This window comes from Lethenteron reissneri, chromosome 60, assembly GCF_015708825.2.
Source record: "Lethenteron reissneri isolate LAM-NWPU_2019-01 chromosome 60, ASM1570882v1, whole genome shotgun sequence".
Lineage (NCBI taxonomy): Eukaryota > Metazoa > Chordata > Hyperoartia > Petromyzontiformes > Petromyzontidae > Lethenteron > Lethenteron reissneri.
This window is the reverse complement of record NC_083838.1, coordinates 1,722,777-1,735,433: the sequence shown is the minus strand read 5'-3', so window position 1 is coordinate 1,735,433 and position 12,657 is coordinate 1,722,777. Positions and strand designations below refer to the sequence as shown.

At 50.3% G+C, this 12,657-nt stretch overlaps 2 protein-coding genes across 2 annotated transcripts in view; both read right to left on the bottom strand.

Moving 5' to 3' along the window:
* Positions 1-46: 46 nt before the first annotated feature.
* On the bottom strand, positions 47-6,427 carry LOC133358004 (DNA replication complex GINS protein PSF2-like). Its single transcript, XM_061576271.1, has 5 exons — positions 6,178-6,427; positions 4,052-4,166; positions 2,963-3,062; positions 1,583-1,709; positions 47-1,030 (listed from the first exon to the last, which is right to left on the bottom strand). The coding sequence occupies exons 1-5, from the start codon at positions 6,277-6,279 to the stop codon at positions 902-904; spliced, it is 573 nt and encodes a 190-aa protein (XP_061432255.1). The 5' UTR covers positions 6,280-6,427; the 3' UTR covers positions 47-901.
* A 1,564-nt stretch (positions 6,428-7,991) lies between these two features.
* Positions 7,992-12,657, bottom strand: part of LOC133357919 (glucose-6-phosphate isomerase-like) — a 27,516-nt gene continuing 22,850 nt past the window's right edge. The window contains exons 16-18 of the mRNA XM_061576101.1: positions 10,723-10,798; positions 9,480-9,546; positions 7,992-9,253 (exon numbers count right to left, since the gene is read on the bottom strand). Of these exons, the coding sequence (XP_061432085.1) occupies positions 9,130-9,253; positions 9,480-9,546; positions 10,723-10,798 (267 nt within the window). The 3' untranslated portion in view covers positions 7,992-9,129. The remainder of the gene's footprint in view (positions 9,254-9,479; positions 9,547-10,722; positions 10,799-12,657) is intronic.

Sequence of the window (12,657 nt, the reverse complement as noted above, 5' to 3'; positions counted from 1 at the left end):
CCCGCATCCTGTCTGATCGACGGCCCTGCTTGTAGCTTTGCACGCATGTGGTCAAAATCACTTTAATTTCATACAACATTGACAGACGAACGGCAACGCACACACACAATAACAGTAACCAACACTGTTTTTATCGCTACGCACGCACACACGGAGCTATTCACAGTCAGCAAGGCGACGGAGCGTCCGTATCGGTCGGGGAATTTGTACAGAGAACCGCGGGACACGTGGACCCGACGCCAATGCACACCAAAGTCAGCTGTTCGTGCTCAACACTTGTGCTCAACACTTGTGCTCAGGAAGGGTCATGAGATTGATGGTGGGGAGCGGTGGTGGAGCGGTTAGCGCTGCGCTACGAATCCGGCAACCTGCGTTCGATTCCCACTCACGGCCACCAACACCACTCACAATTATTTGAAACGGCCCTGGGCCTCCCCTAGGTCGACTCTGCCTCAAATGAGTACCTGGTGCGGTGTAAACATCACCACTGGGGAGACAAAGGCGGCCGGGCGTGGTGCTGGCCACCCACCCCCTGGTGTGCCGTGCCGGCCTTCATAGGTGCTGCTTGCTAACAGCACTTGCCCCAACATTCTGTTAAGCCTATACAGGGGATCTTAGTCTTTATCTCGATCGAGTAATTTGTAGGTAATCTTTGTTGTTTTGGTCATTACCACTTACATTGAATGGGGTTTTAATTTTTCTTTAGCTATGGGGAGGAGAACCCAGAGGAAATCCATCCAGGACGGGGAGCGAGAGAGAGAGAACACACACAACCTCCACACAGGTGGCCGAGTTGGGAATCGAACCCAGGTCCCTTAGAGGTCAGCCTGCCTGCGCACCAGATGGACCCATCTGTGTGTGTGCCTTTGTTTGGTCGCTGACCTTGGCGGAGGGAGCAAACTCAAGTCTCCTGCGACTCCGCTTGTGTCGCTCCGGGCATGAGGTTCCCACGCAGCTTCTGCAGGAGGCTGAGGGAGCCCAGGAAAAATGGGCGGATGCCGTTCACCTCCATCATGGTGAGGTTGTCCAGCTGCCGGCGATTGAGAGGAGTGGGGGTGGAGGAGGAGGGTCAATCAGCCACTGAAACAACTGGTTAATCGGCCAGTGGAGCGGTCAGCCAGTTGAACGACCAGCTGGTCAATCGGCAAGTTTAACAGATTGCCATTGCAAAAATATTAGGCAGACTCGCATTGAACCTATAGACTGGCTGGTCAATCGGCAAGTTTAACAGATTGCATTGCAAAAATATTAGACTCGCATTGAACCTATAGACTGGCTGGTCAATCAGCAAGTTTAACAGATTGCATTGCAAAAATATTAGACTCGCATTGAACCTATAGACTGGCTGGTCAATCAGCAAGTTTAACAGATTGCATTGCAAAAATATTAGACTCGCATTGAACCTATAGACTGGCTGGTCAATCAGCAAGTTTTAACAGATTGCATTGCAAAAATATTAGACTCGCATTGAACCTATAGACTGGCTGGTCAATCAGCCGGTCTAACAGCGAGCTGAACGAACAGCTGGACAACACAGCCGACTGCAGGGACCGCAGGCAGGCAGCTGGCGAGGTAGACCCACCTGCGCGTGGCTCGCCTGCTGAGACACGAAGCCGTCGGCCGAGAGACGCAGCTTGGCCGTGCGCGTGTCCCACAGGTCACGCAGCACCGACCGGATCTCGTCAGCGCGTGGGATATCGTCGGCAGCTCTGATCACGTGCAGGGGGGGGGGGGGGGGGGCACAATAAGTCATCGGTTGGTGAGCATCGCCGTTGTTGGCTGCAGTGTTGCGGGGAAGGCAAAGGTCGCAACCGGGTACCCGCTACCCGTACCCGGCCGATAGACTGGCTGGTCACGGCCTACCCGTACCCGGCCGGGTACGGGTAGGCCGTGAGTCACTGGTGAGTAACGGTCACTCATTTCCCAACGTCTTGTCTCTTCTCACAATTCAAGTTCCTAGAATCAACCCACCGGCGCCTGCAACATGGCTTCAGAATCAAAACCCGTTTGCGACCTCTGGGAGCAGGGCGGTGCTAACGCTTGTGGCCTCTGATGTTTGTAGATTCTCTCCACCCCCTGTTCTGCGTGGGTTTCCTCCGGGTTTCACCAATTTCCTCCCACAGCAAAACAAGCACACTGCAATGCAACCGGTATTGGGCCCAAACTACATCCCGAAATGCTGAACAAATATTACCTGCAAATTACTCCATTTGGGAATGGCACGCATCAGCAGCATCAGCAGCAGCATCAGCAGCAGCATCAGCAGCAACGTCACCACCACCCCCCCCCCCCCCACCTTGTTACCCTACAGCATAAACCTAACATGACCCTCTCTGGATAAGTGAGTTACTCTTGATTCACAAGGCCACATGGAACTGAGACTCCTATCGTGGTTTCAATAGTTTCTCACCTGCTTCAACAAAGCAAACTCGAGTGTTGGGGGACTAGTCGATGCTTTCCTCTATTCAGCGCGAGCTCTTTTAATGGACCTGCTGTCGTCACGGCGTTATTGTTACGTCTTAAAACACGTTATTAAAAAATAAACTATTTGGAAAAGGTGAGCAATGTATTGTTCTCCATAGCAGAAGACTTCGCCACCAAAGACAGATCCCCCCCCCATATAGCCTGTAACAGACTTGGGGCAAGTGCTGTTATACTGGTTGGAACCTCCTGGTTACACCAGCCAGAAGGAGATTATTGTGTCCGTCCGTCGTGCAGGGGCGGGCTGGGTGGGGAGGGAGGGGCTTGGTGGGGAGGGGCTGGGTGGGGAGGGGCTGGTTGGTGAGATTGGGGCTGGGTGGGGAGGGGAGGGTGGGGAGGGGCTGGGTGAGGTCAAATAATCGTCACCAGTGTTGTCCGTGAGTGGGAATTGAACTCGCCGGGTTCGTAGCACTAACCGCTGTGCTACCACGTCACTGCCACGTCACCCAACCACTAACAGTGGCGATGGCCGAGTACTCACACGTTGAGCAGCAGCTTGGAGAGCTCCATGTAGTGGGGGCTGGGCATGGGGGTGAAGGTCTGGGCCGCCCGCTCCTCCTCCCGCAGCTGCTCCAGACGGTCTGCAAAAATAACATGGACTCAATTGAGGCCGAGTGCATAGGGAGAGCGCATGGCAAAATGTGGGGCTTGCTGATAAACGGGATGAATCCACTGATTCATCCTGCACAGATTAACATAGATCCATAGACTCGGAACAGTACCCACAGACTCGCATAGATTAACGTGGAATTACAAAGCAGCCATAGACTCGCATAGTACCCACAGACTAACGTGGACTAACATAGGACCCACAGACTCGAATAGTACCCATAGATGAAAATAGGACCCATTATTATTTTCCTTCTACGTGACTTTACCGAAAGAACCAAGAAGATGAATCCCTGCAGTCACAAAAGCTTTAAATCGAAAATAAAATAGGACCCACAGACTCGTAGGATTCACAGAATCAAATAGTAGGAATGAACTAACATGGTATTATATAGGACCCACAGACTCGAATAGTACCCATGGACTAACATAATATCCAGAATCAACGTTTTTGGGTTTAGATCGCGTTATTTATAAATGTGTCGTAACCCTCCACCACCCGACACGGCCAATCAGTAAAAGTGTCACGTTGACAAAAGACAAATAGTTCACTGCTTTAGCCCACCGGTGTGTTGAAGCGTGAAACCACAACATTTACAATTTGAGTAGCACGACGTTTCGCTGGTAATTGCATCCAGCATCATCGGGCAATTCGCCAGAATGGTGAGGCTCTGCTGTCTCCCGTTATTATATAGATCAGCAGCAGGGTGACGTCATCATTAACTCATATTATCAGTATTAAACTGATAATATCCAGAGACTGGAATGGTACCCCCATCAACTAACATAGACTAACATAAGACCCACATACTCGAACAGTACCCATAGACAAACATAGCACCCACAGACTCGTAAGATTAATGGATAGTAGCCATGGACGAAGATGACATTACATGGGACCCACAGACGAGACGAAACTCCGAAAGACCTCGTATCGGCGGCTCCTGCCCGCGCTCCGTACCTACACTCATCCACTCCGGGGCTTGGATCCTGCACTTCTGCCGCTGCTTGAGGTTGATGGCCAGCCAGAGAGGCACCCGCACGGGCAGCCCCGGGTCGAAGGGTCCCAGGTCGCCCTGGCGATTCAAAGTGAACACAGATTGCCATTGCAAAGACGAGACAATAGACTGGCATCGGACCCACAGACTTGCATGGGAGCCGTAGATTTAACATGGGATTACATAGCAACCATATAACCCCATAGACTTGCATAGGGGTTCATAGATTCGCATAGGAGCCATAGACTTAACATGGGATTACATAGGAGGCATATAACCCATTGATTTGCATAGGGCTTAATTTACTCAAATTTGAGCCATAGACTAACATGGGATTACATAGGAGCCATATAACCCATAGACTGGCATAGGGTTTCATAGACTCGCATAGGATCCATAGACTAACATGGGATTACATAGCAACCATATAACCCATAGGGGCTTCATAGAGTCGCATAGGAGCCATAGACTTAACATGGGATTACATAGGAGTCATATAACCCATAGACTGGCATAGGGTTTCATACTCTTATCGGATCCATAGACTAACATGCGATTACATAGGAGCCATATAACCCATAGGGCTTCATAGAGTCGCATAGGAGCCATAGGTTTAACATGCGATTACATAGGAGCCATATAACCCATAGGGCTTCATAGACTCGCATCGGAGCCACAGACTAACATGGGACTAAACAGAACCCAGACTCGCGCACAGGGTTCATAGATTCAAACGAATCGTAGGTGGAAAAAAATAGAAATAAATAAATCACGACATTTCAATTGCTACACAAGCAATCATCATCAGGTGTGACAACCGCAGAAAGGACATTTTTACTGACGTGGGCTGTGGTTGTCACACCTGATGATGATTGCTTGTGTTGCAATCGAAACGTCATGATTGATTTATTTCTAGTCACGTAGGTAAAAAAAATGAAATGAAAATTAATAAATAAAAATATTTTATTAATTGCATTTCATTTTTTTTACCTACGTGACTTTACCGAAAAAACTTTAAAAAATGAAATTACAATTAATAAAATATTTTATTTTTATTAATTTAAATTTCATTTTTTTTTTACTTACGTGACTTTACCGAAAAAACTAAAAAAATGAAATTAAAATTAATAAAATATTTTATTTTTATACATTTTAATTTAATTTTTTTACTTACGTGACTTTACCGAAAAAACTAAAGAGTATGAATCCTTGCAGTCACGAAAGCTTCAAATCTAAAATTATTTATTTCTATTTATTATTTTTCACCTACGTGACTTTACCGAAACAAACAAAGAGTATGGACCCTTGCAGTCACGAAAACTTCAACAAATCTAGAATCAAATGAATCGCTTATGACCAATTCACCCGTAATGTGCCCCAAATTTCGGAAACTAAGCAGACTCAACCCACAGAGAGCCTGGCTTGTAATAAGGTGGACGAACCCCGTGAATGGAACAGGTGCTATAGGCTGTGGTGCGACTACGTGGTGGATAGAATCAATACTTATACTTAAGGAATCCGATGAACTATAAAGCTCTTTGTCATACATGTCCAGTAGGGGCAGATCAGAACGTTACAACGACAACAAACGATGCAAACACGAATCGATAGGTGAGGTAAAGAAATCACTCAAAAATATACACGTTCTGTTTACGTGACAACCCTTATTAGTTGGCCGTGTCGGGTGGTGGCGGGTTTAACGACACAACAATTATATATTTATACGCGATCTAACCCCAAACAAACCCGTATTATGTCGGGTTGGTGGATGGTTACGACACATTTTATACTTAACGCGACCAAAACAAAAACCTTGAACAGCACTGGACGCGAAAGCCTACAGCGTGTTAAACCGCACAAACTACAACCTTCTGCACAGGAACAAGACGTGGTGAAGTATGGTCAAAATAACTCCTCCCGTGGTGGGGGAGAGAGTGAGGAGAGGGATCGTCTCGACATCCAGCAGTGGATTTGACCAAAAGCTGATCGTGGGCCCGGCTTAGGCCGCGAAGCCTTACGGCTTTCCTAAGTCCCGGCGCCGCCTCGTCGGACGATTCCTGGGCGCGCTTTGCGAGCGAGACCGACTCACCCCGATGAGGTAAACTTTGTCCAGGGAGAAGTTGGGGATGATCGTGACCGTCTCCTCCTCCGCCAGAAATTCCACCTCCGCTGGGTCCATCGACTCGGCCATCGCGACTTTAATAAACTATTTTTTTTTTAAACTATTAAAACAATTTTGTATGTACAGCTACCGTACGCGTTAATCTCCTCACGCTTCAAGTTCCCGCGCAATTTCACCACCCACGGCCAGGGGGTCCCGATGACACGCTGAATCGATTCCGTCAAAGCATGAAAGGAATCGATTTCAGCGCGAGCGTAGCCGCTAACGAGGGAGATTTGGCGATTCTAATCGGGATCGTCGATTTCATTTGGAATCGATTGCCTCAAAAATGGGGGAGTGAGGTGGGGGGGGAAGCTGCTCTCCTATTGGTCCAGCCCCTCTAGCCCCGCCCACTCAATTGGACGCAACCACTTGAGCATCACCAAAAGGGGGTGTCGGGTGTCTTTTTTATGAATGGATTGAAACATTTTTTTGAATTAAGCGTTTCAAAACGATCTGTTTTTAGCCGATATAACTTACGAAAATATAATTTCCGCGATTTATCCTTCATGACGTCTCCAATTAGCACATTTACCGACGTAGGGGTGCGAAATAAGTTTAATATACGGTACAAACAAGTTGTTCAGTAATGGTTTGATCCAACAGCTGTTTGAAATAGCGCGGGAAAGCACAATGGGTAGAGATGGGAGCACCAGGTCGAGTTGAGTTCAATCCCCATCACTACCCCAACCCCTACCCCAACCCTACCACTACCCCTACCTAACCCCAACCCCTACCCCAACCCTACCACTACCCCTACCTAACCCCAACCCCAACCCTACCACTACCCCTACCTAACCCCAACCCCTACCACTACCCCAAGCACTACCCCAACCCCTACCACTACCCTACCTAACCCCCATCACTACCCCAACCCCTACCACTACCCCAACCACTACCCCAACCCCTACCACTACCACTACCTAACCCCCATCACTACCCCCATCACTACCCCAACCACTACCACAACCCTACCACTATCACTACCACTACCCCCATCACTACCCCAACCACTATCACTACCTAACCCACATCACTACCCCCATCACTACCCCAACCACTACCACAACCCTACCACTATCACTACCACTACCCCCATCACTACCCCCATCACTACCCCAACCACTACCACAACCCTACCACTACCCCTACCACTATCACTACCTAACCCACATCACTACCCCCATCACTACCCCAACCACTACCACAACCCTACCACTATCACTACCTAACCCCCATCACTACCACTACCCCAACCACTATCACTACCTAACCCCCATCACTACCCCAACCCTATTACTACCCCCACCACTACCCCCACCACTACCTCAACCACTGCCACTACCCCTGCTACTACACCCTGCCCCGACCCACCCAGCTACGACCAGACCTAGCACAGTGTGCAGGCCTTCATCCAGCAGTGAACAGACCATGGCTGCTGATGAGGATGACAGATGGGGAAGGCCTTCATCCAGCAGTGAACAGACCATGGCTGCTGATGAGAATGACAGATGGGAAAGCCTTCATCCAGCAGTGAACAGACCATGGTTGCTGATGATGATGACAGATGGTGAGGCCTTCATCCAGCAGTGAACAGACCATGGCTGCTGATGATGATGACAGATGGGGAGACCTCCATCCAGCGATGAATAGACCATGGCTGCCGATGCTGATGATCATGTGCAGCGTGCGGTGCCGTCGGCGGCCGGGGTTGGAGGTTCACAAAGGGACGCGGAGTCAGATGCGGTCGCCTGAATTGTTTATTTATTTAGCCGCGCAGGGTACCTGTGCGAAACGACGAATCGTTGAAGTCAACGGGTGATTCGTCATCGCTTGGGGGCGGTGCGTTCGCAAGGTAATAGGCCACGCTGAAGATACAGATACTCCTTGTACTTACGAACATTCGACTTAGGAACTTTCAGAGATACGAACAAAACCTGTCCGTCGTATGTCCAGTTGCCCGTTCCGACCGAGTTTCGGGTGGTTTTTCACTGGCACATCTGAGCCGAGCCAACATGAGGCCAGCACGGTACGGGTGGTTTTACACTGGCACATCTGAGCCGCGCCAGCTCGAGGCCACGACGGTACGGGTGGTTTTCCACTGACACATCTGAGCCAAGCCAACTTGAGGCAAGCACGGTACGGGTGGTTTTCCACTGGCACATCTGAGCCAAGCCAGCTCGAGGCAAGCACGGTACGGGTGGTTTTCCACTGGCACATCTGAGCCAAGCCAGCTCGAGGCAAGCACGGTACGGGTGGTTTTCCACTGGCACATCTGAGCCAAGCCAACTTGAGGCAAGCACGGTACGGGTGGTTTTCCACTGGCACATCTGAGCCAAGCCAGCTCGAGGCAAGCACGGAACGAGTGGTTTTCCACTGGCACATCTGAGCCAAGCCAGCTCGAGGCAAGCACGGTACGGGTGGTTTTCCACTGGCACATCTGAGCCAAGCCAGCTCGAGGCCAGCACGGTACGGGTGGTTTTCCACTGGCACATCTGAGCCAAGCCAGCTCGAGGCAAGCACGGAACGAGTGGTTTTCCACTGGCACATCTGAGCCAAGCCAGCTCGAGGCCAGCACGGTACGGTGCTGGCGTCGTCGCGCGCGTGACTCTCCGCGGCTCGGTTCCCGCAGTGAAAAAGAGCAACCTGGACCGTGCCGAGGGCTGGCTCGGCACGGCTCAGATGTGCGCCAGTCGAAAAAAATAAACGACACACACTAGAGGCGTTAGATTTGATGTGAGGAGCTCCCAGATGAAGCAGCAATTCTGAGATCATTGCACAGGGGTCCTATGGAGCTGCCGAGGGCCCCCGACATCTCCGAACACCCCCACAACCCCCCCCCACCCCCCCCACAACTCCCGCAGAGCCGCTGGGAGCCGCTCATTTGCGATGGGCCTTGATGAAGTTGATGAGGCCGTTGGTGGAAGAGTCGTGACCCGTGGCCGGCTGGGCCGTCGTGAGCTCCGGCTCGATCACCTTGGCCAGCTGCTTCCCCAGCTCCACCCTGTGGGGAGGGGGGGGGGTGGTGTAGCGGTTAGCGCTGCGCTACGAACCCGGCGATCCGGGATTCGGACCGGTGACGATTATCTGAACCGGTATTCTGGGTACGTGTCTGTGTGCTCGATTCCTGCTCAAGGCCAACACCAGTGACGATTATCTGAACCGGTCCTGGGCCTCCCCTAGGTCAACTCAGCCTCTAAATGAGTACACAGACAGACGTACGAACTCACCCCCACTGATCGAAGCTGTTGATGTCCCAGATGATGCCTTGAACAAAGATCTTGTGCTCATACATGGCTGAGGAACAGTGAGAAAGCATCATCATGATTATCGTCATCATCATCGTTGTCGTCGTCATCTTCGTCATCATCATTGTCATCATCATCATTGTCGTCATCATCATCATCGTTGTCGTCATCATTATCATTGTCATAATCATCATCATCGTCGTCATCATCCTTATTGTCATCATCATCATTGTCATCATCATCGTTGTCGTCATCATTATCATTGTCATAATCATCATCATCGTCGTCATCATCCTTATTGTCATCATCATCATCATTGTCATCATCATTGTTGTCGTCATTATCATTATTATTGTCATCATCATCGTCGTCGTTGTCATCATCCTTATCATCATTATCATCATCATTGTCGTCGTCGTCGTCGTCGTCTTCGTCGTCATCATCATCGTTGTCGTCGTCATCATCGTCAACATCATCATCGCCATCATCATCTTCAGCATCCCCCGGGTGTTGAGTAGACCTCTCGCTTGCTATGGCTGCAGGTCACGTGTCTCCTCTGCTCAACCGGCGAGCCAGAAAATATTCACCGAGCTAACCACTGCGCCACCGCTCATCGCATCATGGCAGCGACACACGTCATCATCAGATTCATAATCGTCATCACAATCAGCACCACCATACTCATCATTATCAATGGTACCAGATTCATATTCTTGGTTCTTTCGGTAAAGTCACGTAGAAGGGAAATAATAAAATAATATTAATATAAAACAATTAAAAAAATCGTAATCACCAGGTTCACCAGCATTACGATATTCATCAGCATCACCAGAATCATAATCATCATCAAGATATTCATCAGCATCACCAGAATCATCATCATCACGTTGTTCATCAGCATCACCAGAATCATCATCATCATCATCACGATGTTCATCAGCATCACCAGAATCATCATCATCATCACGATATTCATCAACATCACCAGAATCATCATCACGATGTTCATCAACATCACCAGAATCATCATCATCATCATCACGATATTCATCAACATCACCAGAATCATCATCATCACGATGTTCATCAGCATCACCAGAATCATCATCATCATCACGATGTTCATCAGCATCACCAGAATCATCATCATCTTCATCACGATGTTCATCAGCATCATCAGAATCATCATCGTCGTCATCATCATCATCAACCCGGCGGCACTCACCAATGAGGACGCCCAGCATGTTCGGGGTGAGCTTGGAGAACACGATGGAATTAGTCGGGCAGTTTCCCACAAACACCTGCGCACACACACACACAAAGACAAAGGTCCCCCGTGTAGCCTTAACAGACTCTCTCTCTCTAGCGCATGGCACGTGCGTGCAATTCACACGTCCAACTTTGAGTCTGTGAGCCACGCGATAGCTCCAGGAGTAGCGCGGCTAATGATGCTCAGGATGGATCGTAGGCAGGCCAGCCTAAATGTTTCTAACCAGCAAAGACACCGCTGGTACCAGTCATCGGCAAGTCTACTCAGCTCCACGTCCTCCTGTACCACATCACTCCATCTCTTCTCTAGCCCGTGCCGCGCCCGTTTAGCCCCCTCGATCCGGCCGAACAAAAGCTGTTCAGGCATGCGGTGGCTGGGCATGCGGGCTACATGACCCAGCCAACGCAGCCTTGCCTGCCGGAGGAGCTCACTGATGGGACTTTGCCCAGATCTTTCAAGGATTTGTGAGCTCCTCACACAATCCAGCCTGGTTAAACCCAGGATGGATCGTAGGCAGGCCAGCCTAAATGTTTCCAACCGGCGAAGATGCTCCACCAGGGGGGTCCACGTCTCGCAAGCGTAGAGAAGGGAGGGAATGACCGTGGCCGAGAAGACCTGAAGCTTCGTGCGGAGCGACAGACCAGGTAGCTTCCACGCAGCGTTACGCAACCGATGAAAAGATAATGCCGCTCGACTGATTCGGAGTGAGACCTCTGCTGTCAAACTGGAGCCGGTCATGAGCACACTGCCCAGGTATGGGAAACTCTCCACTCTCTCCACAACTGCCCTATCACCAATTGGGAGTTGTGGGGGTGGAGTGTCCGATGGTACAAAATGCCCAGGCAGGTGCTTAGTTTTGGTGGGGCTGATGGTAAGGCCCCACCTCTTAGTGGCAAGCTCCAGGTTCAGCAGCAGTGCCTCCAAATCCCCCTCTGAGTGAGCGGCAATTACCAGATCATCGGCATACATGACATGGTTGAGCAATAGGGAGCCATCCCTTGATCGCACCCGGGCATCGATCAGCCACCCATTGTATCTGTACCAGATGGGAATTCCTCCAGTACAGCTATTGAAGGCTTCACGAACTACGTGGTCGAAATAGATGTTAAATAATGTGGGAGACAGAGGACATCCCTGTCGCACCCCAAGGTGAACAGCGAATGGCTCCCACTCCCGGTCACGTAGTTTTACCCGGGCCCGCTCACCATCATGAAGGTTCTTAATGATCGTGAGCAGAGGGTCAAGGACTCCAAAAACACGAAGAACAACCCAGAGCCCAGGCCTACTGATGGTATCATAGGCCTTAACCAGGTCAATAAAGCAGAGTTGTAGGTCTTGTTGGAATTCCCTACACCTCTGCTGTAGCAGACGGACAGAAAATATGGCATCTGTGCAGGACCGCCCTTTCCTGAAACCACATTTGGACTCCGCAAGCCTCTCCTCAGCGTGCCTAGCAAGGCGATGTTGAATAATCCTTGCCAGGACCTTTCCCGGCACACTGAGGAGTGAGATGCCCCTGTAGTTGTTACAGTCTGGGCATCCTTCCAATCCTGCGGAACCCGTCCAGCGGTCCAGACTGTTGTTATTATGTCACGTACACATACGCAGCTACACACACACACAACAACAACAACAACAACAACCGCCATTCGCCACTAAGTGGCGGTGACGTCACCACGATGCTTGTGCCAGGCCAAGTGCACCTTGAGGCCACGTGAAGTGTCGAAAGCCCGCTGGCAGGAGGTCACGGGGCAGACCCAGGTGCCACTGGTCGACTGACCGAGATGACCGAGATGACTGGCTGATGCACCACCTGTGCCCCCTACTGTGCCAACTTGCTGTGCTTTAGCCACCCGGCGCTCCGCTCGTTGTTGTGAGCGTCGCTCCTCC

Excerpts from the sequence above, each read along its gene's own strand:
- LOC133358004 (XM_061576271.1), bottom strand. The coding sequence starts at position 6,279 with ATGGCCGAGTCGATGGACCCAGCGGAGGTGGAATTTCTGGCGGAGGAG. Across the intron at positions 3,063-4,051 it reads CCCGGAGTGGATGAGTGTAG|ACCGTCTGGAGCAGCTGCGG; the intron begins GTACGGAGCGCG and ends TTATTTTTGCAG. Across the intron at positions 1,710-2,962 it reads TCCAAGCTGCTGCTCAACGT|AGCTGCCGACGATATCCCAC; the intron begins GTGAGTACTCGG and ends GCACGTGATCAG.